Source organism: Emys orbicularis, chromosome 18 (genome assembly GCF_028017835.1).
Source record: "Emys orbicularis isolate rEmyOrb1 chromosome 18, rEmyOrb1.hap1, whole genome shotgun sequence".
Lineage (NCBI taxonomy): Eukaryota > Metazoa > Chordata > Testudines > Emydidae > Emys > Emys orbicularis.
Genome location: NC_088700.1, coordinates 12,420,557 through 12,446,420, shown reverse-complemented (window position 1 = coordinate 12,446,420; position 25,864 = coordinate 12,420,557). Strand labels below are relative to the sequence as shown.

Genomic DNA, 25,864 nt, shown 5'->3' with positions numbered 1-25,864 from the left:
ACTATTGTAATCTCTATTTATTATAAATAATATGTACATAACAGCACCTGTTAAGATATAGACTGGTCATATTTTTAAATGGTGTAGGAGCTTGCCATCTGTGTTGCTTAGACATAACATTTTGTGCTGTTCTAACAAACAACAATCAACTATTAGATGACAGGTCAATATACCAAAACACAAGATCACAGAACTTTTCACCCCAGGACCAAAATCACTTAAAGAATCATTTCCCCCCATTTTACAGATGACATTAAGCACAGACATTAAACAACGTGTTCCACATTACAGAGTCCGTCAGTGGCAGAATCACAAAGCTGGTATCTAGACTCTCAGGGTACGTCTACACAGTGAGTGGCAGCCCTCAGCAGCTAATCTCAGAGTCCAGATTGACAGACTCAGGTTTGCAGTGCTTGTGCTACAGCGCTAAAAATAGCTGTATAGATGTTTAGGCTTAGGCTGGAGCTTGGTCTCTAAGATCCAGCCTGAGCCCAAACGTCTACACAGCTATTTCTAGTGCCATAGCGCAAGCCCAAGTCTGTCAATCTGGGATCTGAGATTCGCTGCCACGGGCTATGTAAATGGACCCTCAGTCAGATGTTCGAAGTGCTAGACAATATTGCCTCTTGCAACAATTTTCAGAGCTAGGCTTTTTGATTTGTAACAGCTACAGGAAAAGTCTATTTTTCTCCTCCCATTTTACATAGATAATTTTAAAATTAACACAAAGAAAAATGTATTTGAAAGGTGTCAGTCCAACAGTAGTGGCAACAGAAATTCTCAGAGGTGAGAAGGCAGTCCAGTCTCAATGCCCTATTCACTCATTGACTTTTTCTAAATTGAAATTGCCAATAACCATGCTAACTGTGAGCGGGGGTAATTTCTGATATGAGCATGTGCCCAACAATTGGACCAACACCATCAAACTCATTTGAACGAAGACAAACAGCTATCAGCGAGGAACAACGTTCAAGTAGTACTTTGGCTGATGACACCATGAAGATTGATTTGAGCAGATGAAAGCCTATATGCCATTATCAAACTCCTGAACCTACCAGTATCGTTAGTATTGTAGACAGGCTGACAAACCAGTCGTTTAAATTTTCACTGTTGTATACATCACTCTAAAAATTTGTTTGACTTGATACAGATAATTCATGAAAAGCATCCAACAATGTTGGCTACAATGCGTTACTAAAGCACTGGATGTGAGCTGGCTCATGATCCCAACTCTCACAACAGCTGCTGCTACTTGTTCTAATTTGATAATTTAGTCAATTTCACACAAATTTAGAAATGTTTAGACTAATATTTGTTTTAAGTACATCCAGGGCTTCATTACAAACGGCATGGGATGAATCTAGTGTGCACATTACTGAAATAACAGAATCTCACTGATAACGAGTTAAAAGTTTTATTTTTTAAAAGTTCAAACTCCATTTTCAACTTAATTTTAATTTATTTTACAGAGAGTTTCTGGAAATATACAGCTGGTGTTTGCTTCCAATTTGTTTGGCTTTCTGATACAAAATCCTACATCATCCCTATCTAGAAAGGCCTCAAATATTGGAAGTGAGATTCCTCCCACCCTCAAAATAGTTACAATAATGATTTTTCTCATTCTTGGCAACTGAAATAAAATGAAAAAACCCTCATTGCCATGGAAATAAATCCATAGCGAGGAAAAGATACAAACGCAATGGGCACCATTTAAAAAAATCTCAAACACATTAATTGTTCAGGCACCTACAGTAACTGCTGTATTTCATAGAATATCATTTCCCTACACTGAAGATAAGAAATCCTGTCATACTGCAATCCCTGCAGAGTAGCACACATTCAAGATCTTACATGGCACCCACTCTAACTGGAAGAGAAGCTGAATACTGCTGTGTGCTGAACAAATTCCTGTATTATCTCAGACTCACATACCGTATACAATTTACGCCCTTTGGAACTAACAAGAAGTGCCTTTTTATGAAGTTGCTTTGGAACCTCAATCTGGCAAACCAGCTTTAAACCTTTACAAGCTGAAAGCATTTGTCTTTAAAAAGTTCTTTTTTTAAGGTGAAAAGATCTATGAACAAGGTTGACTTTACGCTAAAATAAATGCCAAACAGGAAGTCAACATATTTACAAAAGAAAAAGTTTTATAACAAAATAAGTTATATACAAGTCACCACGGGGAAGGGAGATTTCACAATCACTGTGCCCACTAATTCACTACAAGTTTACTGTGAGAAAAATCTTGTGGGTAATACTAAAAATCTGTAGGAAGTGATCCCGCCCACTTCAGGAGTTTTTACACAACATCTTGCACTTAAAAGCTCCAGCAAAATGTTTGGTCCATACTGTTCTACTGAGCAGATTTCAGTATCGTCTGTTCATCTTCTTGAATTTCTCATAGTGGTAGTCATCTGTTGCTTTCTCATTGGGTGGGCGCTTGCGATTCGGTGGGGACCCTTGGAAGGAGAGAGAGAGAGAGAGACACACACACACCTTATTTCCTATTCTGTAATTAATAAAGAGGATAGCGCAGGGAAGCATCATTCTCCTTCACCTCCTAAAGAGTTAGTCTAACGACCTTTAAACCACCTGGCCTGCAGCACCCCTGCTATTCTACACTTGGGCCTCCAATAATGCCAATGTTCTTCAGACTTGATTCTTTATTAGTCCAAATTCTTCCCTCACCCTCTCGCCCCCTTCCAAAACAGGTCGGCCCAATGCACTTAAAATCCCCACCTTCAACATCCCCCATTACTCCAGCCTTAGACCTCAGCAGAGCAGAGACTGATAGCAATGGTGTGCAGCCAAGCATGGGATGGAGAGCTAAAGTGTGAACGGGTCATTTTCTACATGTAATCCTGACCCTTCACCTATGATGGGAGACAGCAGGAGGGACATCTTCCATCCAAGTTGCTTCAGGACTCATCTAGCAGGGAGCACATCAAGAATGGCATAGGCATCACCTTTCCCTTGAAGATCAAAGGCAAACCACTCTACAATTCAAGTCCTTCCCACCAGTTCAGGACACCATGCCATAGAGGGCTAGAGGAGAAGGTCATATCTGTTCATGGATCTTGGATAAGGAAGACTGGATACCTCCAACAAGCTGGCCATGCTTTGTGTTTAGTACTCACGTTCAGGTTCTGGCTTCTCCGTATCCCCCACTCTCAGTGGACGGGCTTTTGGTTCTTCTTTATTCCTCCTCACTGGTGCACTCAGCTCCTCATGATAGACTGGAAGAAGAAACACCAAATGGTGAATTTTAGAGAGTAGCAGTGTTTAGATGTAGAATCACAGAAATATACACCTGGAAGGGAACTCAAGAGATCACCTAGTTCATTTCCCCACACTGAGGCAGGATTAAGTACACCTAGACCATCCCTGATGGATTGTTTATGTTTAATCCCAACAGATGAAAGATATGTGATAAACTTTAGCAGAAACACAAATGGAAGCCAGGAACAATCACTATGATCAGCCTGTGGCTACGGATATTGAATGAAGGCAAAGTGATGGGACACTAAAACTTTCAACAGTTCAGAGGATTTTTTTTTTTCTGGTTTCTTTCCACCTTTGCATCTGACCTAGCTACTGCTTCATCATGGTCCTGAGACTCTCCATTGCCATGAATATTAATCTGAAGTCAGCCATCTGGACATGGTTAGAGACATTAGGAGGTTGCCTTTCCTCCAGGTCCTGTACGAGAGGCGGTCTCAGAAATGAACTCTTTTCTCTTGTCTAGCAATTCTGTTTCACCTGAACACTGGTCTGTTCTAGCATCCCAGAATGCTCTCTCTAGTCCAGTAAGACAGACTTTGTAATCACAGGATGGTCAGGATTTTCCATCATACATCCAAGATGTCATTTATGGGCCCCAGTCAACTGGGAGTTCACGAGTGGAAAGTACGAGTTACGTGCCCTACCTTCAGTCTTGCTGGGGGAAGGGAAAGATTAGGCTAGCCCAGATGTTTTCCATGTGAGAGCCCCAGAAGGAGAAAGTCAAACAGTGCTTGAGGTTCACCATGTGAATTAATAAACGCCGCTTGCATCAGACTTAATTCCACACCTTATTGCCTCTAATCAGTAGAGTAGCCGCCCATACCTGGGACTGGAGAGCTACACAATTAGACAAACACGTGTTTGGGATGGTCCAGGTATACTTGGTCCTGCCTCAGTGCAAGGGCTGTACTAGATGACTTATGAAGGTCCCTTCCAGTCCTACATTTCTATGTGTCCATGATACTTACATCTGTTGTGCTGGACATAGTTCACAGCCATGTTTGTGGGAACAAAGGAGGTTTCACTGTCTTTCTTTTTGTTTTGCTGCTCTGCCAGCAGCCTTGCCTTGGCGTCCTCAGTAAAGATTATGTTCTTTATTTTTGCACTGAAGAGAAAAAACAAATGAGGAAGAGACTTGTTTATATGCTGCAGGTAGAAAGAAGCCTGGGTCCCCACGTATCAAAACACACAGTAGAGCAGTTTTATCTATGAGTTAGTGGATGGGCAGTTTCATATCAGTGTGGCAGCAGTTGCTGGTGTCTTTGACTTGCAATCTGTTTGTCAGAGAATTGGCAATGCTGTAAAGATGAGTGCTCCATCCCAAGGATGAAGAGGAACCTCACATCCCTCAACAGCTCACCCTGTGTTAGTGCTTGCTGTGAGCCAATACTACTGGAAGATGCTGCATCACAGACCCGGGGAATGAACTCCTCTATTATTCTGAGTGCTTAAGAGCCCTAGTCATTGACCAGGACCCCACTGTGCTTGGTGCAGTACAAACACAGAACAAAGAGACTGTCACTCCTCTAAGAGCACAGGAAGAGGCAATATAAATTACCCTATCACTTGCCTATCAACCAGCTTGCCTCAGCCATGACCTACAGGGATCACCAGTTATCAAACTATAAATAATTGAACAGTGAACCACATACTCTATTCCCAGATCCACTTCAGGAATGCCACTCAGCATCTGATTGGACAGCATCTCTTCGGTCTTCTTGGCTGAAGAGACACGGATGCTCTCAGGCAGCTCGTACAGACAGTCCTCGGCATTCTTCAGCTTCACCTTCTGCTCCTCGTTTTCTACAATCCCCTTCCTCTTCTTCAGCTCTGTCTCAATGTACTTCATCCTTAGCAGCAGCACATAAGGGGACAGCTGGCATTAAGTTCTATTTCTTACACATCCCTCCAATACCACAGACCACAGCTGTGTCACTATCCCAGCAGGTAGGAGGGAGGAATGAATGATTTCTCTGATGTCACTTAGCCAGTAGGGGGGCCCTGAGAAGCAAGAGATCTGCTATTTTGTTCAAGGAACTAATCAAATCCTCCCTGCAATAAGCAAGCTCTTTACCAATCCACAGAGCAGGTTGCCAATAGCTCACAGTGTCAGTGGATCACCTGGCTGGCCAGCAAGTCTAGGCTCTAATCACAAGACCACGTTGGTTTCCAGAAGGTGAAAGATCAAGTAGAAGTTTCAATGTGAATTTGGAAGCTATTCTGAAAACTCTTGGATTTTAGAAAAAAATAGGCCTAGGACACCCAATCCAGCATAGCGAATCAGAGCATACGAACTGTAACAAAACAAACACTTACATGTCAGCATCCTCATCCCGTCTGTTGGTTTCTGCTGAGAAAGAGGTTCCCAGATTGAGGTCCTCCTCTTCGTTAATCCTAAACGGAACAAATATTTTTTTTTAAAGAATTTGACAGCCTAAGGTGTAAGTGACCAGACAGACTGCATTAAATAAAGCCTTCAAAACAACACAAAGCCTGGAGCATTTTGCCTGCGTTCTTCAATAACGAAAGCCGCCTTGGTGCTGTTAACTGCTGCAGACTCAGCAACGTTCAAGGGAGTGTTTTTCAGGACTAAGTCTCCCGCACACCCACCTGTCCTTGCCGCGTTCTTTCAGCTTCTTCATGTCCACCATCCCACCGGTCTTTATCTTAAAGGGATCATCCTACAAAACAAAAAAATAGTTCGAAAGCAGGAAGCTGCTGTCTAGGTTTATACCATCCTCAGGTTCACTTTCTTGAAAATCCTACACTTCCATTACCTGGGCAAAAATGCCTATGATTTTTCTATAGTAAGAGGCTGCATCCTAACCTGCCTTTTATTAAAGCGAGTCATTTCCTGGAACTAGACTTTCAAAGAGATCTACTGGACTGAGCAGATGCTTTCACACCGATATGAACCAGCAGTGCAGTAATGAAAGTATTCAGAACTTACCGCCAACGTTGTCTCTTCTTGCAATTTCTCCCCAACAAGCAGGGCTGCAGCACTAGCAAAACACACACAAAAAAGACAAATTAAATGCACAGAGAACAAGTCCACAACACTGCCAGTGATGACTACCATGCAAGGTAATTTCTTAAAAAGAATATAGTTCTTCTTTGCTCTTCTCTAACACCTTCTACCTGGGGATCTTAAAGTGCTCTGATAATACTAAATAATTAATCCTCACATCACCCTTATGCGCTATGGAACGATTATCTCCATTTTAGAGATGGGGAAACTGAGTCAGAGATAGCTTAAGTGATTTACCCCAGGTCATGCAGCGAGTCATCATCAGAGTTAGGAACAGAACTCTCTGTACAGAATGAACCCTGACACTCAGTCCCCTTTTCTAGTCACTACACAACATTTCTTTCCATCAAAAAGCTTAAAGGGAGAAAATGAAATTAACAACAGGAGAGACTTGTTTTATGGGTCTCAAATTAGAACTATACACTACAATGTGGTGTATAAGATACTGAGTTCTACCCCCACCCCCCAAAACAGTACAACTCTGGGAGATAAAAACCCCGTCCAGGAGGGTGATATGGTTAATTAGCAATATAAGGCATATTCATTATAAAGTATGACCTTATTCTAATTATTTAACTTTGTAGGTATGCTGGGAAAAAGTGCTCCACAATAAAGTCTGTTAAAAATTACTGCACCTATCCCCAATATCTCTTCTTATCCGTCTTCACATTTTTAATGTACCTGCTCCTCTCACAGGTCAGATTCTTGTTGCCACTGTGACATATTACCATTTCTGACTGAAGGCGCAAGGAAAGGCAGGACCCTCAGATGAAACACAAACTTGCCTCTTTTACTGTGTCACCTACCTCACCCCATTGGGCCGTCTTCTGAGACTCTGAACTTCTTTTGCTTCCTCAAGTTTTAATCTGAAGAAAGAACATTTAATTTATTAAGATAGTCTTAATAATAATAAAAAAAAGGCAGGCATTTTCTGCACCTATCACTCAACTTTCAGGACAGACTTTTCACTGACATGTTCAAGCAGGTTTTCTAAGCAGATCTCACTCTTTTTGATAATATCAGACAGTTTTCACATTCTTCTTCACGAACCAACGGGGAGAACCTTACAACATCTGTCTGAATACGCTACTTCTGTACAAGGTCCTTCAGCTAAGGAAGGAAGCATCCAAAGATGGCTCCCAAATCCAAGTCTCCCTATCCGATGGGGCAAAAATGCTGCCTTGGGCGACCAGCTCAACTTCAATTTGTTAAGATGTCCAGCCACGACTGTCTCACAACAAAACAAGGGAGTCCTTGAATCAGATGCATTATCTGTCACCACTTCTGTCAATAGTTAATGCTATCTAATAAGATATTTTAGGTAAGGCATTTCCATACAAGCAGCAGTGAACTTGTGAAATGCCCTACCTAGGCTAGATGTAGCAAGCAATATGGTCAGGTGAACATTATATAACTGAGCTATCATCAAGATGTATTGATGCTTGAGTGACACAGAGAAGAAAATCTTAATATTCATGTAAATAGTAAGTGTGTATATTTAGAGTTTAGACATTCTGAATTTCTTTAACATTTAGAAATTTCATTACCCAATACAAATTGCTTATAATTCCTGCCATGAAAACTTATAAAATAATAATACTTGGTCAGTCATTTTGCTGTGAGAACAACACACACACACACACACACACATATATATATATATATATAAAAACCATGAATTCACACTACTGTGGTTCTTCTGGGTAATGTTGATTGCTAATTTGGCTCCTGAACCACTGAGGTCTGAATATCATTGACCTAAAACAGTTGTTCTCAACCAGGGGTACGTGTACCTCTGGAGGTACGCAGAGATCTTCCAGGGGGCACATCAACTGAACTAGGTATTGGCCTAGTGTTACAACAGGCTACATAAAGAGCACTAGTGAAGTCAGTATAAACTAAAATTTCATACAGATAATGACTGGTTTATACTGCTCTATATACTGTACACAGACATGCAAGGACAATATTTATATTCCAATCAATTGGTTTTATAATTATATGGTAACAATGGGGAAGTCAGCAATTGTTCAGTACTCGTGTGCTGTGACACTTTCGTATTTTATGCCTGTATTTGTAAGCAAGTAGTTTTAAAGTGAGGTGAACCTTGCGGGTACGCAAGACAACTCAGACTCCTGAAAGGGGCCCAGTCGTCGGGAACGGCGGCGAGCCAGTGGCGTAGAGAGAAGAAGGATCCTGCGCCACGCAGCCCGGTGACAACTGGACAGAACACTGCTTTGTTCCACGCTGCTCCACGTGACCAGGGCCCGTGCTCCCTGGAGGGGTCGCCCACCCACCTGACCTCCTCGGTGACCTGCTCATCCTCCTCCTCTTCCTCGGAGTCCGCTCTCCGCCGGCGGAAAACCTTCCCCGACGGCATCTTGGCCACCCGAGCGGGCCTTAGCCTCCCTCAACAACAGCCCCGCCCCGCTTCCGGCGCTCGGTGATTGAGTCACAGCGTCGCGCTGAAGCCACGTTCCCGTACGGGGGGCGGGGCTGCGTAGAGCTCGTTCCATAGGGAGGTGGCTGGGGAAGGGGGCGTGGCTATTACAGGGCGGGGCCAACTGGGTGTGCACAGCAAGGGAGGAAGAGAGAGAGCAAAGCCAGGGGCGTCCATTGCCCAGAGGGAGGAGGAGGAGGAGGAATAATTTCCCCGCCAGCAGCCTGGGATGGAGGTAGGAACAGGAGTTCATGATTGGCAAACAGGCTGGGATCAGCTGCATCTCAGGCTTCTGGAGGAGTTCAGTTAGCTATTATAGGAAGGGATGGGATGGGATCAGCTGCCTTCTCTATTTCTAGGAAGGAATCAACTATATCTATCGATATATATAGTGCCCTAGGGACCAATTAAGATTAAGACCCCGTTGTGCTTGAAAAACACAAAGTAGTAGGATGTGGTCCCTGTCTCAAAGAGCTTACCTTGTAAATGGACAAGAGAGGCGAAGGGTGTGGGAAAGGGCTGTAAGATACAAACAGGTTTTGGCAAGGATTCAGTTGCATGATAGATTTTAGGAAGGGGGAGTCATCTGCATTATATATTTTAGTAAGGGATTAGTTGCTTTATTGCTGTATATGTTTTAGGAAGAGACAGTACCCATTGCTTTCCATATTCTAGGGAGAATCTGTTGTAGTTGATATTTTAGGAAGGGGTTTTGGTGCTTCAGGAAAGGGTTGATTACATTAGGTATAGTTTAGTAATGATTCATATCCATTAGCGATTTTAGGGGGGATTGGGTATAGTTGATGCTTTTGGGAGGAATCTGTTGCATCTTGTATTTTGGGAAGAGATTAGTTACATTTGATAATTTAGGAAGAAGAAGAGTAAACTGTCATTATGTCACTTGGTTGATTCCTCACAGCTAGTCCAGGGTTTCCTCCAGTATATATTTAATGTTTTTGGTCTGCCTAATGTTCTGTGTCCCAAGCAATGGGGGTTTCACTCATTCAATGGGGAGTTTATTTCACAAACTGATAGCTCTCATCATCAGGATTTTTTTCCAGATATGGGCCTTATTCTGCAATGGGATTTGCACAGGTGTAAGGGGCTGCCTGTGTGGTTAACACTGCAGTATTGGGGCAGTGATCCTGAACCATCCTGGTGAATTGGTAAATGACTATCTCTACATATCTTCTCCTGTCAGATTTTATGTGGGGGAGTTGAATTATTTTATTTGTTTTAAATGAAGAAAAACAATTTTTAGTATTTTAATGTAATCCTATGAAAATTAAATTTTATGAAATTTTTCAAAAGATAGAATAGAATAAAATTATACTAAAAAGTGGACTTATTTTTACATGGGTTTAAAAAGAGGTTCAAATTCCTATTGTCCTGTCATAGTCTCTCCAGAGAAGTGATTAAAGTCCCATCACTTGGAGCATTTAAACTAGGCCTGGACACAACAATAGAGAATGCACTGTAGGGAACAATCCTGCATTGGCAGGGAGAGAGACACTAGCTGGCTTAATAGGTCTTTTCTGTCTCTCACTCCTTTGATTCTTTGAGTCTTCTTATCTTTTAAAATTTAAATTTTACCTCCCAGAAAAAGGAGAGAAAATTACCAACAACTTCTCTTAGATGAATGAGCTAGTGGGGCCTTTCCAAGTCACATGGCTTTAAATGCTGACAATCCAAGCTCCACTCCTCCTTTTACTAAGCACGTTAAAACCCACCAGGGGTGTCCTGAAGAGATTGCTGCTATGTTTGGCATGATTGTAACTTTCAAGGCTTCTTCGCAGATTGCAAAATATTTCCCATGGGTGCATCCTGGCTGTTAAGCAGTGTGGTGGGGTGATAAGAGCATTGAACTGGGATTCACTGGATGATCCTGGCAGTGAGTCTCTCTATGGCTCAGTTTCATCATTTGTAAAATGGGAATGCAACTCATGCAGGAGCTATCACTAAAAGATTTGAGATCCTTAGATGAAAGATACTAGACAAGTGCAAGGTCATCTTCCTTTGTGTGTTAATCACATCAAACGGGGGCTGCTCAGTGCAAAATATTACCAAATCACGCCATTATTTTAAAAATATTTTCCTTGAGTGCTCTACGTTCAGTAAGGGCCAAATTCTGATCTCACTGAAGCCAAAGAAGCTCTGTCAGTGGGATCAGCATTTCACCCTAAGTGCTCTGAGGCTATGAAGTTGGATGTCCTTGGTGCCCATCCTAGAAGATACTTTGGGCTACAGTCTCAAACTTCAGCTAAATAAAGAAAAAATATGTACATCAAGTTGCTTGCTTCTTGGTGAATTGGTCGTGAGAAACCAGGATCATGTATTTTAAAAATATTCCTCATTTAATACCCCTTGAAAGATGGTAATTATCTAATTTAGGACAGCTCCGTCTGCCCTTTTGGCTTGTGTAGTAGAACTACTGCCTTGGGGTTTGATTTTTTTTCAGGGGCAGTAATGTTGCAGGCTGCACATTCAGCCACTGGATGGGAGACTCAGCTAACTAGTTGTCTTGTCTGGCTGCTGGTTGGCTGAAACATTTCTGTTTCCAGTATAGATGTATAGAAACTACTTTGGTGCAATTGCACCCTGGTCCTGTAATGAGATATATACGAGTGGACCCTTGCAAACTTTTTGTTACAAGATCTGGTCTTGAGGTAACTTCCTCTGGACCTACCTACGCAATAAACTTGCAATATTAGATGTATCCAGTTGGTAACAAGGAACCCATGAGTGTGTATGGCTCATTCTATGAATGACAATGTTGTGTAAGAGCCAGGTCTGATTAATTTTGATAACATTAGTAGTGATTGTGAAGTGACAGCTCAAGAAACTGATTTCCTTCTCCTGGATGGTTTAATGCATAACAAATATACAGGTTTCAGAGTAGCAGCCGTGTTAGTCTGTATCCGCAAAAATAACAGGAGTACTTGTGGCACCTTAGAGACTAACAAATTTATTAGAGCATAAGCTTTCGTGGGCTACAACCCAATATACAGGGTTCTTTCTCTGTCTGTGTCCTTTTATACCTGTGATAGAATGCAGTTTTTACCACAGGAGAACAACAGCCCTGAAGGAGGAAGAGTAAACTAAGGACTATGCAAGGACAAAGAGTCATTGCCTTAAGGGCTGCCAAGTCCTGGAAAAACTCTACAGCCCTGTCAGAAGCTGTAGCGAAGCTGCAGAAATGCTGTACTTGCATTCTGTACCAGGGCATTAACATGCAGTATTCATTCTTCTTCCTTTGCAAGAAGCAAAGAGCAAGTAATCGATTCTTATTGTTCTTTGGATTACAGTAGCATCTAGAGCCCCCATTTGGGCCACTTTGTTGTAGATGCTGTATCACAGGTGTAAAGGACGCAGGGCTACGTCTGCACAGCCCGCGGCAGTGAGCCTCCCAGCCCAGGTCAACAGACTTGGGTTGCGGAGCTAGCATTCTAACAATAGCGGTGTAGACAGTGCTTTGAAGTTGGGGCTCAGGCTGGAGCTTGGGCTCTGAATCCTAAGGATGAGGGTGATCTTTAGACCCGCAGCTCCAGCCTGAGCCACAATGGCTACACAGCTATTTTTAGCGCAGTAACATGAGCCCATGTCTGTCAGCCTGGCCTAGGAGTGTTGCTTCTGCGATCTGTGTAGACACACCCAGACAAGGGAAGAAACCGGAATATCTTTACTTTTGCAATACCAGGGGGGGGGAAATCTATACTATGAGCTGTCACCTGGTTGCTGAATGTGCCGTATAACTTCATGGGTTCCTAAGTGTTCTGCCCTTTATCTCCTAGGGTAGAGTTAGATGGTTTGATGATAACCTATTCTTGTAAAACAATGTACTTTCACCAGTCCCTATGGATACTGACCAGTCCATTCCTTATTGTTTTCTTATACTAGCTGCTAGTAACTCCTTCACTGCTTCAATAGCTCTATCTTTTGTCTGATCAGCCTGGTATAATGAATTGGCTTGAATAGTTCAAGAAATATTTGGGGGGGGGGGGCAGGGTGTGTGATTTCATGCAAAACACAGACATTCAGGGTTCTTGTTCTGTGTATATTCTTTACAACTGCATACTGTACATGGTATGTAAGCATGCAGTATGTGGCATCTGTATTACTAGCTCTTTGCTATGTGTGTAGCACTGTCCTCACCTGGACCTGTTCAGTGTTTCTGTCCCCTCTCTTGGCTGGCTCCTTAACCCTATGAGGGAGAGGTGAGCTGTGGTGTTTTGGTGACAGTGTCCTGGGTTCTAATTCCCCATGGTGAGCATGTGTCAGTGTAGCCATATGACCCCTCTTTATGGGAACCCCTCCCTAACCGGGACTAGCCTGGCATAGTCTCTGCCACCTTTCTGAACCATTCCAGCCCAGTATCCTCCCCAGGACACGCCATCCTAATAATCCTTCTCCCCCTTTCCCATCCAATGGACAGTCCCCTGCCCTGTGTGGCTCAGAGCAGCTCAGGAGCAGGGGATCCTGGTGAGTCAGGAGCTTCCCGGAGGTTCATCAGCCCAGCATCCAGAGCAGGGTTGGCACCTGTCCAGGCTTTCCTAGGATCGCCCCTCTTTTGAGGTACCCACTCCCAGCTGCCCAGTGCCGTTGGGCTAAGGATCATCCTGGGGTTTTGGTCCCCAGAGGTGGCAGCTGTAAGCCAGGGGGGCTCCTGCATTTTGGGGGCCCCCTCCCACAGCTAGCGAACCGGGGGGGAGGGGTGACGGAGGACCGAGGGGTCCCCTCTAGCCCAGCCCGTCTGGCCGGGCCTGCTGCCCCCTTTCTCCCTGCAGGCTCAGCCCGGCCCCCATCCGTTCTCGCCCGGCCCGGCCCGGCCCGGCCCACCGGCCCCTCCCATCCTGCCGGGGTTGCCTGCTGCAGCGCCCGGCCGCTGGCTTCTCTTCCTCCGGCAGCAGGTAACCGGCCTCGCCGCCCCGCCCGGCGCTGGGGTCCCGGGCCCCCTTCCCGGGAGGAGTAGGCGGGTTGGGCCTAGCTCGGGGGCCGAAGCGCCGGCCTTTCCTAGTCAGGCACGCCGGGAGCGGGGCGCCTCGCCCCTCGTTCCAAAGGCCACGGGGGCGGGGCAGGAAGGGGTCCCTGTCTGGCTCCCCAGAGCAGCCCAGGGCGGGGGCTCCAGACGGGCCGCGGGGTGACTGGGGAATAGGGTGACCAGATGTCCCGATTTTATAGGGACAGTCCCGATTTTGGGGTCTTTTTCTTATATAGTCTCCGATTACCCCCCCACCCCCTGTCCAGATTTTGCACATTTGCTGTCTGGTCACCCTACTGGGGAAGGCAGCTGTGTAATGCTCCCCCATGCACCCTACCATTAACCTGGGGTGCCAATAGGGTGACCAGAGTCCTGATATTTGGGGCTTATTTTTATATGGGCTCCTGTTACCCCCCACCCCCGTCCCGATTTTTCACACTTGCTATCTGGTCACCCTAGGTGCCAAAGACTTGACTGGGAAGAGGGGAGTTTCCTTAGGCAGTGGGGGGATGCGCTCCCATGTATCAGTGGGGCCAGGATTGGCCTTCCATTGCCTGTGGGACCCCAACGGGCTCGCTCTAGATTTGTGGGGGCCCTGCGTGAAGAGTGTGTGGACCCTTGGGGTGCATAGCGCAGTGGTGGGTTCCTGGTGTATCAAGGATGCTTCCCACTGGGATGGGGATGCAGGAGAGTTTTAGTATTTGGGGTGTGGGGATTTTGGTGCTTGTCATCACTTGGGGCCAGGGAGGGAGTGGGATCAGAAGGGTTTTATCACCTAGATGTGGAGGTTAAGGCAGGATTTTAACAAGGATATGTGGTGTTTCCTGCACATTTGATCTTCACATTGGGATGGGGTGCTGCACAGTGTTAGCAAATAGGGAAGAGTCCGGGGGGTGCTGACAAAACAGCTATCCCTCCCCAAAATAAAAGTGTGGATACCTGTGTGGTTACTGACTTGGCATGTGCATAGTGCAGGCCCCGGGGTTTCCTCAGTTACTGAAAGTTCCCAAGTTTGCAGATGAGGGAACGGAGATGGCTTGAGAATTTCCAGTGTATTTAGGGTTCCCCCAAAATGCAGGTACCCCCAAATATTGATCACATTGCTTGTCTTTAAGGTCTTGACACTCGTCACTGTGAGCTTTGCTGTGAGCTGAGTCCCTTGGCAAGGTAATGGGCATTTATCTTAAAAGAATATTTTAAGAACCTTGTTTATTATATATTCCTGATCAGTAGGTGGAAGGGGGGGGACACAGAAGTAGAAAGCTCAGAGACTCAGCCTGTGCAGAAAGGGGATGATGCAGCATCAGCTGTTGGAAAAATGATGAGTAATGCCTGCTGTTCCTACTAGGAAGGGCAACCCACTGCTTCGTTTCAGCTGCACTGCCTGATAGTGCTGATACCAAAATTTTAAGGACCAGGGGATAGTAGAGTAAGTGTTGCCAAGGCAGCAGTTTGGCTTATTTAGCAGAATTTAAGGAACTTAGGTCTTCCCCTAAGCAACAGTGAACACCCGATTCTAAGTATTTATCCTTTGTTAATTATTGCAGAATAATTGTTGAAGAAGGGACTGTGTTGGTATTGGGCTAGTATATTAGAATTAGTTGGTCTGTTTTCTTGTACAGAATCTTATCTGTTGATTCAGTCTTTCCTCTATTATGATTGAAAGTTGTAGCTTATTATTAACAACTACAATACTACTGGAGCAGGGAAATGATTTTCTGGGCCTATTGTATTTGAAGAGTTGGATTTTTGAAGGGTCTAAATGGCAAATGCTCAAAGATGATAATTTTGCAATCCTAAAGCTAAATGTGTGGGCACATCATTTTTAATGACCTCAAATAATAAATGAATATGAAAAAATTTGCTTCCTTTGATTGTCCTTCAGTAAGGCAAGTAGTACTGTCAGGGTTTCTAATGTGAGATGTGTTCTGGACTGGGACCAGGAGTTCTGATTCCATCTCTGACACTGACTCTCTGTGTTACATTGGGCAAGTCACTTAATTTTCTGACCCAATTTCCCCCTGTATAAAATGCAGATAATATTGTATGTATTTATCTTATGGAGGGGAAGGGGGAGGAATAACTAGCAAATGTTTGTAAATTATTTACAGATGGAAAGCACCAAGTATTTCTTACTATTAATACTCATGTTTACATAGCATGTTGTGTACTAAATGTTTAACTTCTGCAAAAATATTTACAACTGACTAGCTTTGGTGTAGGTGCACGTAGTTTTTTAGCAAAAGGAGAGAAATATGTTGTTGAGTAGGATAAGCCACCGTTTTGGGCAGCAATTGTCATCTTTTTGTAGTTCAGAATTACTGTGGAATTGTTCTGACATGTTCATGCTGTTGTTCTGCAGTGCTTGTTGGGAAGGAGACAGACTGGGGAGGACTTGCTCTAAGGTTATTTCCTTTCACTTTAAAACAAAATGTCTGAACTTTGATAAATAAAAGAGCGGCTTTAAGAAATGTTTTTATTATTAAATTCCTTTTTTCTCAAGCAACAGCAGAGATAGAACCTTTATGTATGATATAATTAAGTCGACCTAAGCCCTAGTGTAGACACTGCTAGATCAATGGAAGAATTCTTCTGTCGACTGAGCTGCCGCCTCTTGGAGAGGTGGATTTACTACAGCGATGGAAGAACCCCTTCCATCGCTGTAGTGTCTATACTACAGAGGCGCACTGCAGCATTTCGAAGGGCCTGTCTACATGTGAAATGTTACAGCCGCACCACTGTAGCGCTTCACTACCTAAACTGACAGGAGGGGTTTTCCCGTCAACGCAGGTAATCCACCTCCTTAAGAGGTGGTGGCGAGGTCGACAGAAGAATTCTTCTGTTGATCTAACGCTGTCTACACTGGGGGGTTAGTTTGGCGTAACTGCATCGCTCAGGGGTGTGGATTTTGTAGTTAAGCCGACTAAACTTTCTAATGCAGCCCAGGCCTAGAGTAGATGTCCCCTATACTACAAGAAAATCAAGTTTAACAATGATTGCTAAACTCCTTTACAGCCTAACTGTGGTCTAACACGCTCAACCCACACTAGGTAGATGGGACTCTAGCCAGTAGTAATATTATGGAGCAGGTTCTGAACTGTCTGTATTGCTTGCAGAGTTTTTATTTAAGGCCATAGATGCAATTTCCTTAAAATATATTGCTCAGAAGATGCCTCACTTTGATACCTTATGTTGTATTGTATGCCTGAGGGCATGTCTGGAGTGTTCCATAGGTAGACTCCATGATCTCAAATATAGACTACTCCAGAGGGGTTTATTTTGCTTATAAACTATATTGATGTGAAACCTTGGCAATGTTCCTTTATACTGTGTGTGCTTGGATATATTATCCTGAGTGGAACCCCACTTGTCATACTCTGCACAGTGATTTACATATATTAATGTTGTCGAGCAGATATTTAACAGAATGCTGGTGGCTTCCTTTCTTTCGAAGGAGGGTTACTGACATTACAAATCTTCCTACTCTAGTCCCCCCACCCTCCTTCATTTAAAACAGTAAGTACATTTTTAGTGATTAGGGACTAATGGCACTAGCTTCAGCTAAGCATATAGCGTAGGTCCTGTGCCAGCTTCTATACACAACTATGTTGAAGCACCTCAAAACGGAGCTGCAGCATCCTTTTGATTTTAGTCTAAGCCTCCTGTGAACAGACTGACTAGAATTTTATCCTCTCCTGTGGAGCTTTGGTTATGTTTGACAACAGGAAGTAAGATAAGATAACGAAGCTCGTTTTTACTTGTGGCCTTTTGAGCCAGGATGGGAAACTTGGTCTCCTGCAGTAAAAGTCTAGTCCATCAAGCCATCCTTGGCTTAATTAATTAGAATGTATTCATGACATGTAGCTTACATGTTTTTCTAGTTACCTTGTGCGGACTAGGAAGAGGTTTAGTGAAATGATATATGTAAATACAATTATAAAATAATGTGGTGTTTTTTTTTTTTTTTTTAAATGGGATTAGTATTCTGTAGCATCCGACGATGCTGTGTGATCCAGACAAGCTGGGACTTTGAGCCTTCAGAAGAGAGTACTCAGTGGTTCATCGCATTATCATCTTCCTTTGAGGTATGAACTGAATCAATTTCAGCAAATCCAAATCTTTGGTTAGACCCGTGGTTCTTAACCAGGGGTCCGGGGGGTCCCTAGGAGGCCTCGAGTGGGTTTCAGGGGGGCCTCCAAGCAGGGCCAGCATTAGACTCGCTGGGGCCCAGGGCAGAAAGCCGAAGCCCCACCGCACGGAGCTGAAGCCCAGGTCCCTGAGCCCTGCCCTGAGGCTGAAGCTGAAGCCTGAGCAATGTAGCTTTGTGGGGTCCCCTGTGGAATGAATCATAGACTTTAAGGTCAGAAGGGACCATTATGATCATCTAGTCTGACCTCCTGCACAACGCAGGCCACAGAATCTCACCCACCCACTCCTGTATCAAACCTGTGTCTGAGCCATTGAAGTCCTCAAATCGTGGTTTAAAGACTTCAAGGTGCAGAGAATCTTCCAGCAAGTGACCCGTGCCCCACGCTACAGAGGGCCAAGGCAATTGCCCTGCTTGCTACCCCCTTGCTACGCCGGCCCTGGCTTTTATATGCAGAAAACCACGGCCCACCTGTGCCACAGTAACTGGAGTTTTTATAGCATGTTGTGGGGGGGAGGGGGGCTCAGAAAGAAAAAGAGAATCTCTGGGTTAGACAGTATAGATATAACTGAACTGGCAGTTGTGGCCCTTAAAGTGTGCATGTATATTTAGTATTTTACTACATTTTTGGAACACAGCTAGCACATTGTACATTATTAACGTTGTGTGCTCCCTGCTTTTTTCCGTTGCATCACCCACTTACCTCTGATATCATAATGCCATTACTCAACAATGAACTCTTCTGTATTAGCGCAACTGCAGGATTGAATTGTAGTGTTACCTGACATCAAGATTGGTGCCTTTGTGTGTTGTATCTGGTGCTTGGAGGTTTAATTTAATCTCTGAGATTTACTCATGTAGTCCCTTCATCCCTGCATTGGGACAAATGTACAGTCTGGGAACTGTTTTACTTAATTACAGGGGAGATGTATTTTTTTAGATTACTACCTTATGCTTTTGAGTCGTAAAGATGGATTTTCATATTCCCTAACATCTTAAAATTGAAGCCATATCAGTTTACTTTCCTACTGTCTTTACCATCAAATCTGACATTTGACCAAATTGAGGAGTCATCCTGCAATTTCTGTACCTCTGTAGGTGAGCTTTAGTGAGAATGGGAGATACAAGAGACGTTTGTCCTCACCTGGATTCCATAGGTGAGATCACCAAGGATGACCTGCTGCTCAAATCCAAGGTAAAGGAAGCGCTGCTTGCAGTGTGGTTACCTCTTGTGTGTGTGTTTGGGGTAGGTTCTGCCCTAAGATACAAAGATTGTACAAGTGGGATGTAGAAGCTGAACTTCAAATACTGAGATCTTTTTGAGTATGCCACATAAAATGAGGCTTTGTCAGCCATTTGTACTTCAGAAATACAATTAGATCATGTGAAGAGGCTGTCTTTATGAGATAGCCTAAGGGAAAGCCCATAACTCTAGCACGGGGGTCGGCAACCTTTCAGAAGCGGTGTGCTGAGTCTTCATTTATTCACTCTAATTTAAGGCTTCGTGTGCCAGTAATACTTTAACGTTTTTAGAAGGTCTCTTTCTATAAGTCTATAATATATAACTAAACTATTGTTGTATGTAAAGTAAATAAAGTTTTTAAAATGTTTAAGAAGCTTCTTTTAAAATTAAATGAAAATGCAGAGCCCCCCCAGACCAGTGGCCAGGACCCAGGCAGTGTGAGTGCCACTGAAAATCAGCTCGCGTGCCGCCTTTGGCACGCGTGCCATAGGTTGCCTACCCATGCTCTAGCATTTACTCTTGAGTACTGCTGATCTGTCTACCTCCTCATTAACAAATGAAGTCTTCAGAATCTCTTTCCCTTTAAATGGTTTCATTTGGCAGTTAATACATTTTCAAGGCTCATGGGCTTACTTCAGAAAGGGGGTGATATGAAAAGAAACATCTTAGTGGCTGGAATTTTGGAGTGAGTAGAAGTGGCTGATGGAATTAGATTAAAAAACTAACATTTCTGCCATCTCGGCAGTGCTCAAAGCCCTCTTCACTGGTGCATTTCTGGATGACTGTTTATCCTGCTCAAAGATGTCTCTTATCCCAGGTATTTTAAAGTGTAAATTTAGTTTAGGTGGAATTCTTAGTACTGGGAAAAAATAAATTGTGCAGCCAAACAAGTTTTTAATTTTTGCCCCAAAAAGTCAACTCATGCAGTAAGCCTGGGGTGCTTCCCTGGGAGTCAAGGGCTAGGCTACTAAACTATAATGACTTTTTCTTTATGTGTGACTGCAGGGAACTTGCCAGTCGTGCAGAGCCGGGGGACCAAACCTCTGGGCTTGCCTGCAGGTAAAAAGAGCTTGCTATTTGTGTGTGCTGTATAGAGGGTCTTCTCATTTGTTATTGATAGTGTTTCTTAGTATAATGCTGTACTTACTTTCAGGCTGAGTTATCGCCTTCGGATATGAAATTAGGTCTGAGATCACAGTATCTGGTAAACAAAGAAAGAAGCATTAGAAGAAAGGAAGCCCAGTAAACGTGTCCATCAGCTTTCAATTATATCCCAGAAAAATAGAAGCCAATGATCAAACCCTAATACTGTTTGCCTCACATCTAGGCCTATTTTGTTCACAAATGACTTCCTCCTGGAGCCCCACTGGGAATGAACACTGAAGAATGCTACTAAGTATCATCTGTTTTTAAGCACCTGATGATTGAATGGATCCTTCTGCTTGCAGCTTTTAGGGAGATTTAAAATGTATGGAGCCAGAGAACTTTAGTGATGTTGTTGAAAGGAGGGGAACAAGGCAGAAAGGAATGAAAAAGAGCTGGCTTAAATAAGATCAAAGCTGGAATGGACTCCGGATGTCATCTAATCTGGAATGTAGGCCATATTCAGCCCTGATGTAAGCAGATGCACCGCCATTGACATTAAAACAAACCAAACTAAAACATTCTATGCAGTGACATCATCATTGACTGGTGGAGCTTCACCCACCTACACCAGCTCTGATCTTGGTCTCTGTCACTTACAGTGATCAATGCTAGGAGCTGTAGAGTAGTGTTTCTCAGTGGGTTGCTTCCCCTGGGGGCAGATAGCAAAAGGCAATCAGGGCGGGGGGGGGGTGTGTGTGTGTGCAAGGCATTGAATATGTTCTTACCATCTAAAGCAAGGAAAGTCTTGCTTTCCCCACTCTCCCCACACTCTTACTGTTCAAGGTCAAGTATTCTCTGCCAAACCTCTCAAAACAGACGCACACAAATTATATAGGCTTTTCATTGTTATCATGGCTACATTTACTATAAAAGCAAGAGTAAAAAAAGTAAGGCAGTCATGAAAAAGTTTGAGTTGAAATAAGGGCTTACTTACCTGAAAAGGTTGAGAAGCACTGCTCCAGAGAAAGTTGTAAAATTCCCACAGTTCACCTGACTGTGTAGTGGTACATCACACCTGTGTGTATCTGTCATACCAATTGTCGATCAGTTGTACTATCAAAAATTATTCCTGGGTAACAAATGCACGTGGCATTTTTTCAAACACAGGGGAAGTCACCTCTTGAAGAGCTTACAATCCTTGTCAGTTTCATTCTGTTGCTTTTTCTTGGGAAGTTCTATGCGTAGGAGCTGTAGAGGCACCAGTACTGGTGCTCTGGTAGTGCTGGGGCTGCTCTACGAAGAGCCAAAATAATCTTCTTTCCCATCCGTGAACACCCTGAGCAGCAGGCAAGGATTGCCCTGTATTGCCTCTGAATATCAACTTCTGTTATGATACTTAGGGTTAGTTTGCATCATGGTAGTTCCTAGGCCCTGTTGTGCCAAGCGCTGTATAATCAGAGTAAAAGACAGTCCCTGCCCCGAAGAGCTCTTAGTAGGAGCAGCGGAACAAAGCTGAAAAAGATTTTGCCAGATTTTACACTGTTGTTCAGGAAGCTGCAACATGCCCGGAAGTATGAGACTGATAGATCTTATACCTGTAACTGCAGGGGCAAGTTATTCTTTTTAGATACATTTATAGTCCTTTCCAACACATACTTGTAATAGAAGAAAGAAAACAAGGAGTTTGAATGAGGGGACTGATGGGGAAAGACAAAGCAGTGGAAAGAGAAGAGGTGACAGGATGGACATGGACCAACTGACCGCCTCTCATCTTAGTATCTGGATTTCATCAGACAAGCAACTTAATTTTACAACAGATTTTCGAATGATCCATCTGTAGATCTACGGACACAATGTGATCAGAAAAACTAACTTCAGTGATTTGGATTGGAGGGTTCATAGAGTCATGTGAGCAAGGGTGGGCATAGTTTTTTCAAGAAGTGCCAAGTCTTTTGTAATGCTGTGACTCAGGTTACAAAGCATGCTTATGAAGTGCAGCTGCTGGCTGGGATGGGGTCACAAACCCCTTTTTTTCATTTTGTTGTGGGTTTATCTTGCCACATCCAAACTGTTCTCCCACTATCTCCTCTCTCTCTAGGTTGCTTGTCCTTATGTTGGGTGTGGGGAATCCTTTGCGGATCATAGCACCCTTCACGCACAGGTGAGCTGTTCTCTATAACCCTCTCTCTCTCGGCAGGACAGACAGGGTTGGATTTCCAAATAATTCAACTCTGATCCACAAAGCATGGGCGCTTATTGATTATAGCCATTCCCGGCCACCTTTCGTGCCCAGACAACATTTACATAATGACTTTGGTTTGTAGGCTCCAAAAGCTCTGGCGATTGAGTTACAGTTTGTGGTTCTCAGTATTCTCACTATTTTGGTTTTTAGGCCAAAAAACACAACCTGACAGTGAACCTGACGACATTCCGGGTGTGGTGTTATGCCTGTGAAAAGGAGGTATTCTTGGACCAGAGACTGGCAGCACATGCTCCATCCCCATCATCAAAGTTCAGTGAACAGGTGGGTCTTTCACCCCATAAGTCAGGAGGATACTGTTGAATGGGACGGAACTCTTAGTGGGGTTTTTGTTTTCTTTCGTTAGATGACTAGTTTAGGACTCCCCACTATTGGACATGCCATTGTTGCAATGAGAGCTCTCAAATCTGAAGGAAGATGTCTCCCATCAAGATAATCTTGCATTTATTTAGCAACTTTCATCCAGCGGGATTCCTAATGTGCTTTAAAAACTGTACATGTCTATATAATCGGTCTGTCTTTGGCCACTTCTGAAGGGTGGCCACGTCTGGGGTGAACTGCAGCGGCATTAACTGCCAAACTAGAAATGTACCCACTGCAGACAGTATTGACTGTCCTTGGGGCACATCTTGAAATCACTAAGGGTATGTCTACACTACAGGATTAATCCGAATTTATATAATTCGAATTTAGGAAACCGATTTTATAAATTCGAATGTATTCGGCCACACTAGGCACCATTAATTCGGTGGTGTGCATCCAAGCTACCGTAGTAGCATCGATTTCCAGAGCGTTGCATTGTGGGTAGCCAATAACATTGAATTGCCAATAACTTCGAATTGCGGCCACACTAACCTTAATTCGGATTAACAATACCGATTTTGACGCTACTCCTCTCGTCGAGGAGGAGTACAGAAATCGAATTAAAGGGCTCTTTAATTCGAATTAAATGGCTTCGTTGTGTGGACGGGTCAAGCGTTAATTCGAATTAAAGCAGCTAAATCCAAATTAAAGTCGTAGTGTAGACCACCTCTAAGGGTGCTCCTTGGACAGCCTCATCATGTTACTGCGGCAGTGCCATCAGGGAAGGTAAAGGGGTTATTGCAGCGGCGCATTGCCAGTGCCTTTGTTACTGGTGGACCTTCTTAGTGGCTGGCTGAATAAACGGTACAGATCATGTGTGTCTCTCTGCAGATCAGACCTGCCACTGATGCTTATTTCTCTGCCTTTAATCTAGGAGTCTCCATTGCCTGCTCACCCGTTGAAGGCAGTTCCAATTGCAGTGGCTGATGAAGGGGAATCGGAATCAGAGGAGGATGATCTGAAACCAAGAGGTAATGGCACATTGAATTATGGGATCAGTTATAACTGCACCTCTGGACTCTAAGACTTAAGTTGTGAGGTTCCTGGAGAGCCTTTGTGATTTCAGTAGGACTGGGATGCTGAGCTCATCTGCGAGGGACATGCTGGATTCCCTTTCATCTTGTGTGGAATGTAAAATGTGCTGCTTCTGAAAAGGAAGAGATGCTGAAAAGTGATTTTCCTTTTTTGTCTCCTGTCTCTTGCACTTTCTCCAGGCCTTACTGGAATGAAAAACCTCGGGAACTCCTGCTACATGAATGCAGCGCTTCAGGCCCTCTCTAACTGGTAGGTGACAGGACCATTCTGTGGTGATGCTCTCTTGAATACTCACTAAAAATAAAAAAGTGGCTGTTCCAATCCGAGACCTCCTTCATGAATGCTGTGTGTGGAAATCAGCCCAGGTGCAGAATAGGGAGGGAGAAGGGAAAAAACAGGATCATGGTATGCTTAAGGCATAAAAAGCTGTAGAGCAGGAAACTGAGCAAATCAATGGGACACATACCATTGGATTGGTGGTGGAAGTACAAGCCTTTAGTTTCCATTGTGATCTATAAAATATTTTATAGGTGCATGTGCATGCGTTTTCCCTCCCGACTTCTTTTTAATGTTCTCCCTAATGAGGTGGCCTTGAAAACCTCAACCCAAAATAATTCTCACCATCCTGTCTTTACAATAAACTCCAGCATCTCTCAGGCATGCTGGGGCGGGATCCCAATCGTTCTGTCCAAAGGGAATGATTTGTGAAGAATCAGAGGGCGGCATTTGTAGCACCACCTCTTTCCCCCTTTTCTAAATGTTACATTTAAAAAGCAACCTTAGGACATGTCCTCTCTTTCTGTGTGACTTCAAATGTATGCGTAGAAGAAATTCCCCTCCACTTAACTCTCTTATCTTTCCTTCCTTAGCCCGCCTCTCACACAGTTTTTTCTGGAGTGTGGCGGGCTGGTACGTACGGACAAGAAGCCAGCATTGTGCAAAAGTTACCAGAAACTGGTCTCTGAGGTTTGGCACAAGAAGCGGTGAGTAATCCCTCCCCAGTCCAAACGGGAAAGTGTACAGCGGTTCATACTTCAGTTATGAACACAGTAAAAATAACGAGGTGTGACCCAGTCCCTGAATTCAAGCTTTAGGGCTAGCCCTAGAAGATGTGGGGTGTGTTGCTGTGAGCGCCTGGTGTAGTACTCCCCTTCTTCCACCCTGCAATTAGTGATCAGACAGCCATCTTTTGAGGAATAGGGTCTAGAAACCTCTGAAAATTCATTACATTGATATCAAAACAGTGAATCAAAGCATGCATGGTAATGTGAAATGCTCTAAACAAAGAGCTTAAAAAGGGCTCCTCTTATTCTCCTTGATTTGCTGAAAAGAGGGCGGGGATATATTTGGCTGCTCCAGTGCAAGTGGTGCTGCTCTTGATTTGCAGAGAAAAAGCAACTCACATCTGATAGTGATATTTACCAAGCAGCCTGGAAGGTGTTTTTGATTGTCAGTTGTTTGCTGTTGACTCAGTATGAGAACTAACCCTGGGCCAGATCCTCAGCCAGTGTAAATTGGTGTAGCACCACTGAAATAATTTAGTTTATAGCAGCTGAGGATCTGGTTCCCTAACTGCAAATGTAAGTAGTTGCAAGAATCAAATCGGATATCTAAATGGTGTCCTGTGTTTAGTGTTAATTGTTATCATAGTACAAGACAGACAAGGTGGTTGAGGTGATATCTTTTATTGGATCAACTTTGTCGGTGGAAGAGACAAGCTTTCGAGCTTCACAGAACTCTTCTTCAGGTCTGGAAAAGGTAACCAGAGTGTCAGCTGTTCTACCAACAGAAATTGGTCCAATAAAATATATTCGCTCACCCACCTTGTCTCTCTCTCATCCTGGGATCAACACAGCTACAACGACACTACAGACAGAGTATGAGTAAGTTGTGGGTTTGGAATGGACTACAACTATTTGAAATAAGCTGTGGAGTCCTGGTAGTAATTTTTAGCAGTGTAATGTAATTGTAATAGAACTCTTGTGGGTTCTGATTGGTT

General features: G+C 43.8%; 2 protein-coding genes across 3 annotated transcripts in view; one reads left to right on the top strand and one right to left on the bottom strand.

Annotated features, from left to right (window-relative positions):
- Positions 1-1,400: 1,400 nt before the first annotated feature.
- On the bottom strand, positions 1,401-8,755 carry C18H9orf78 (chromosome 18 C9orf78 homolog). Of its 2 annotated transcripts, none has more exons than XM_065418678.1 (9): positions 8,611-8,755; positions 7,120-7,179; positions 6,236-6,287; positions 5,896-5,966; positions 5,602-5,679; positions 4,938-5,135; positions 4,254-4,390; positions 3,141-3,239; positions 1,401-2,462 (listed from the first exon to the last, which is right to left on the bottom strand). In XM_065418678.1, exons 1-9 carry the CDS (start codon positions 8,691-8,693, stop codon positions 2,371-2,373), a joined length of 870 nt encoding a protein of 289 aa, XP_065274750.1. In that variant the 5' UTR covers positions 8,694-8,755; the 3' UTR covers positions 1,401-2,370. The 2 variants fall into 2 exon arrangements, with proteins under 2 accessions (XP_065274750.1, XP_065274751.1); XM_065418679.1 differs by having other exon boundaries at positions 8,616-8,725.
- Positions 8,756-8,918: 163 nt separating this feature from the next.
- The window catches only part of USP20 (ubiquitin specific peptidase 20), a 34,199-nt gene continuing 17,253 nt past the window's right edge, over positions 8,919-25,864 (top strand). Inside the window, exons 1-9 of the mRNA XM_065418983.1 lie at positions 8,919-8,988; positions 17,713-17,816; positions 18,977-19,073; positions 20,127-20,180; positions 22,306-22,368; positions 22,600-22,731; positions 23,705-23,801; positions 24,045-24,114; positions 24,735-24,848. Coding sequence (XP_065275055.1) covers positions 18,993-19,073; positions 20,127-20,180; positions 22,306-22,368; positions 22,600-22,731; positions 23,705-23,801; positions 24,045-24,114; positions 24,735-24,848 — 611 coding nt within the window. The 5' untranslated portion in view covers positions 8,919-8,988; positions 17,713-17,816; positions 18,977-18,992. The remainder of the gene's footprint in view (positions 8,989-17,712; positions 17,817-18,976; positions 19,074-20,126; positions 20,181-22,305; positions 22,369-22,599; positions 22,732-23,704; positions 23,802-24,044; positions 24,115-24,734; positions 24,849-25,864) is intronic.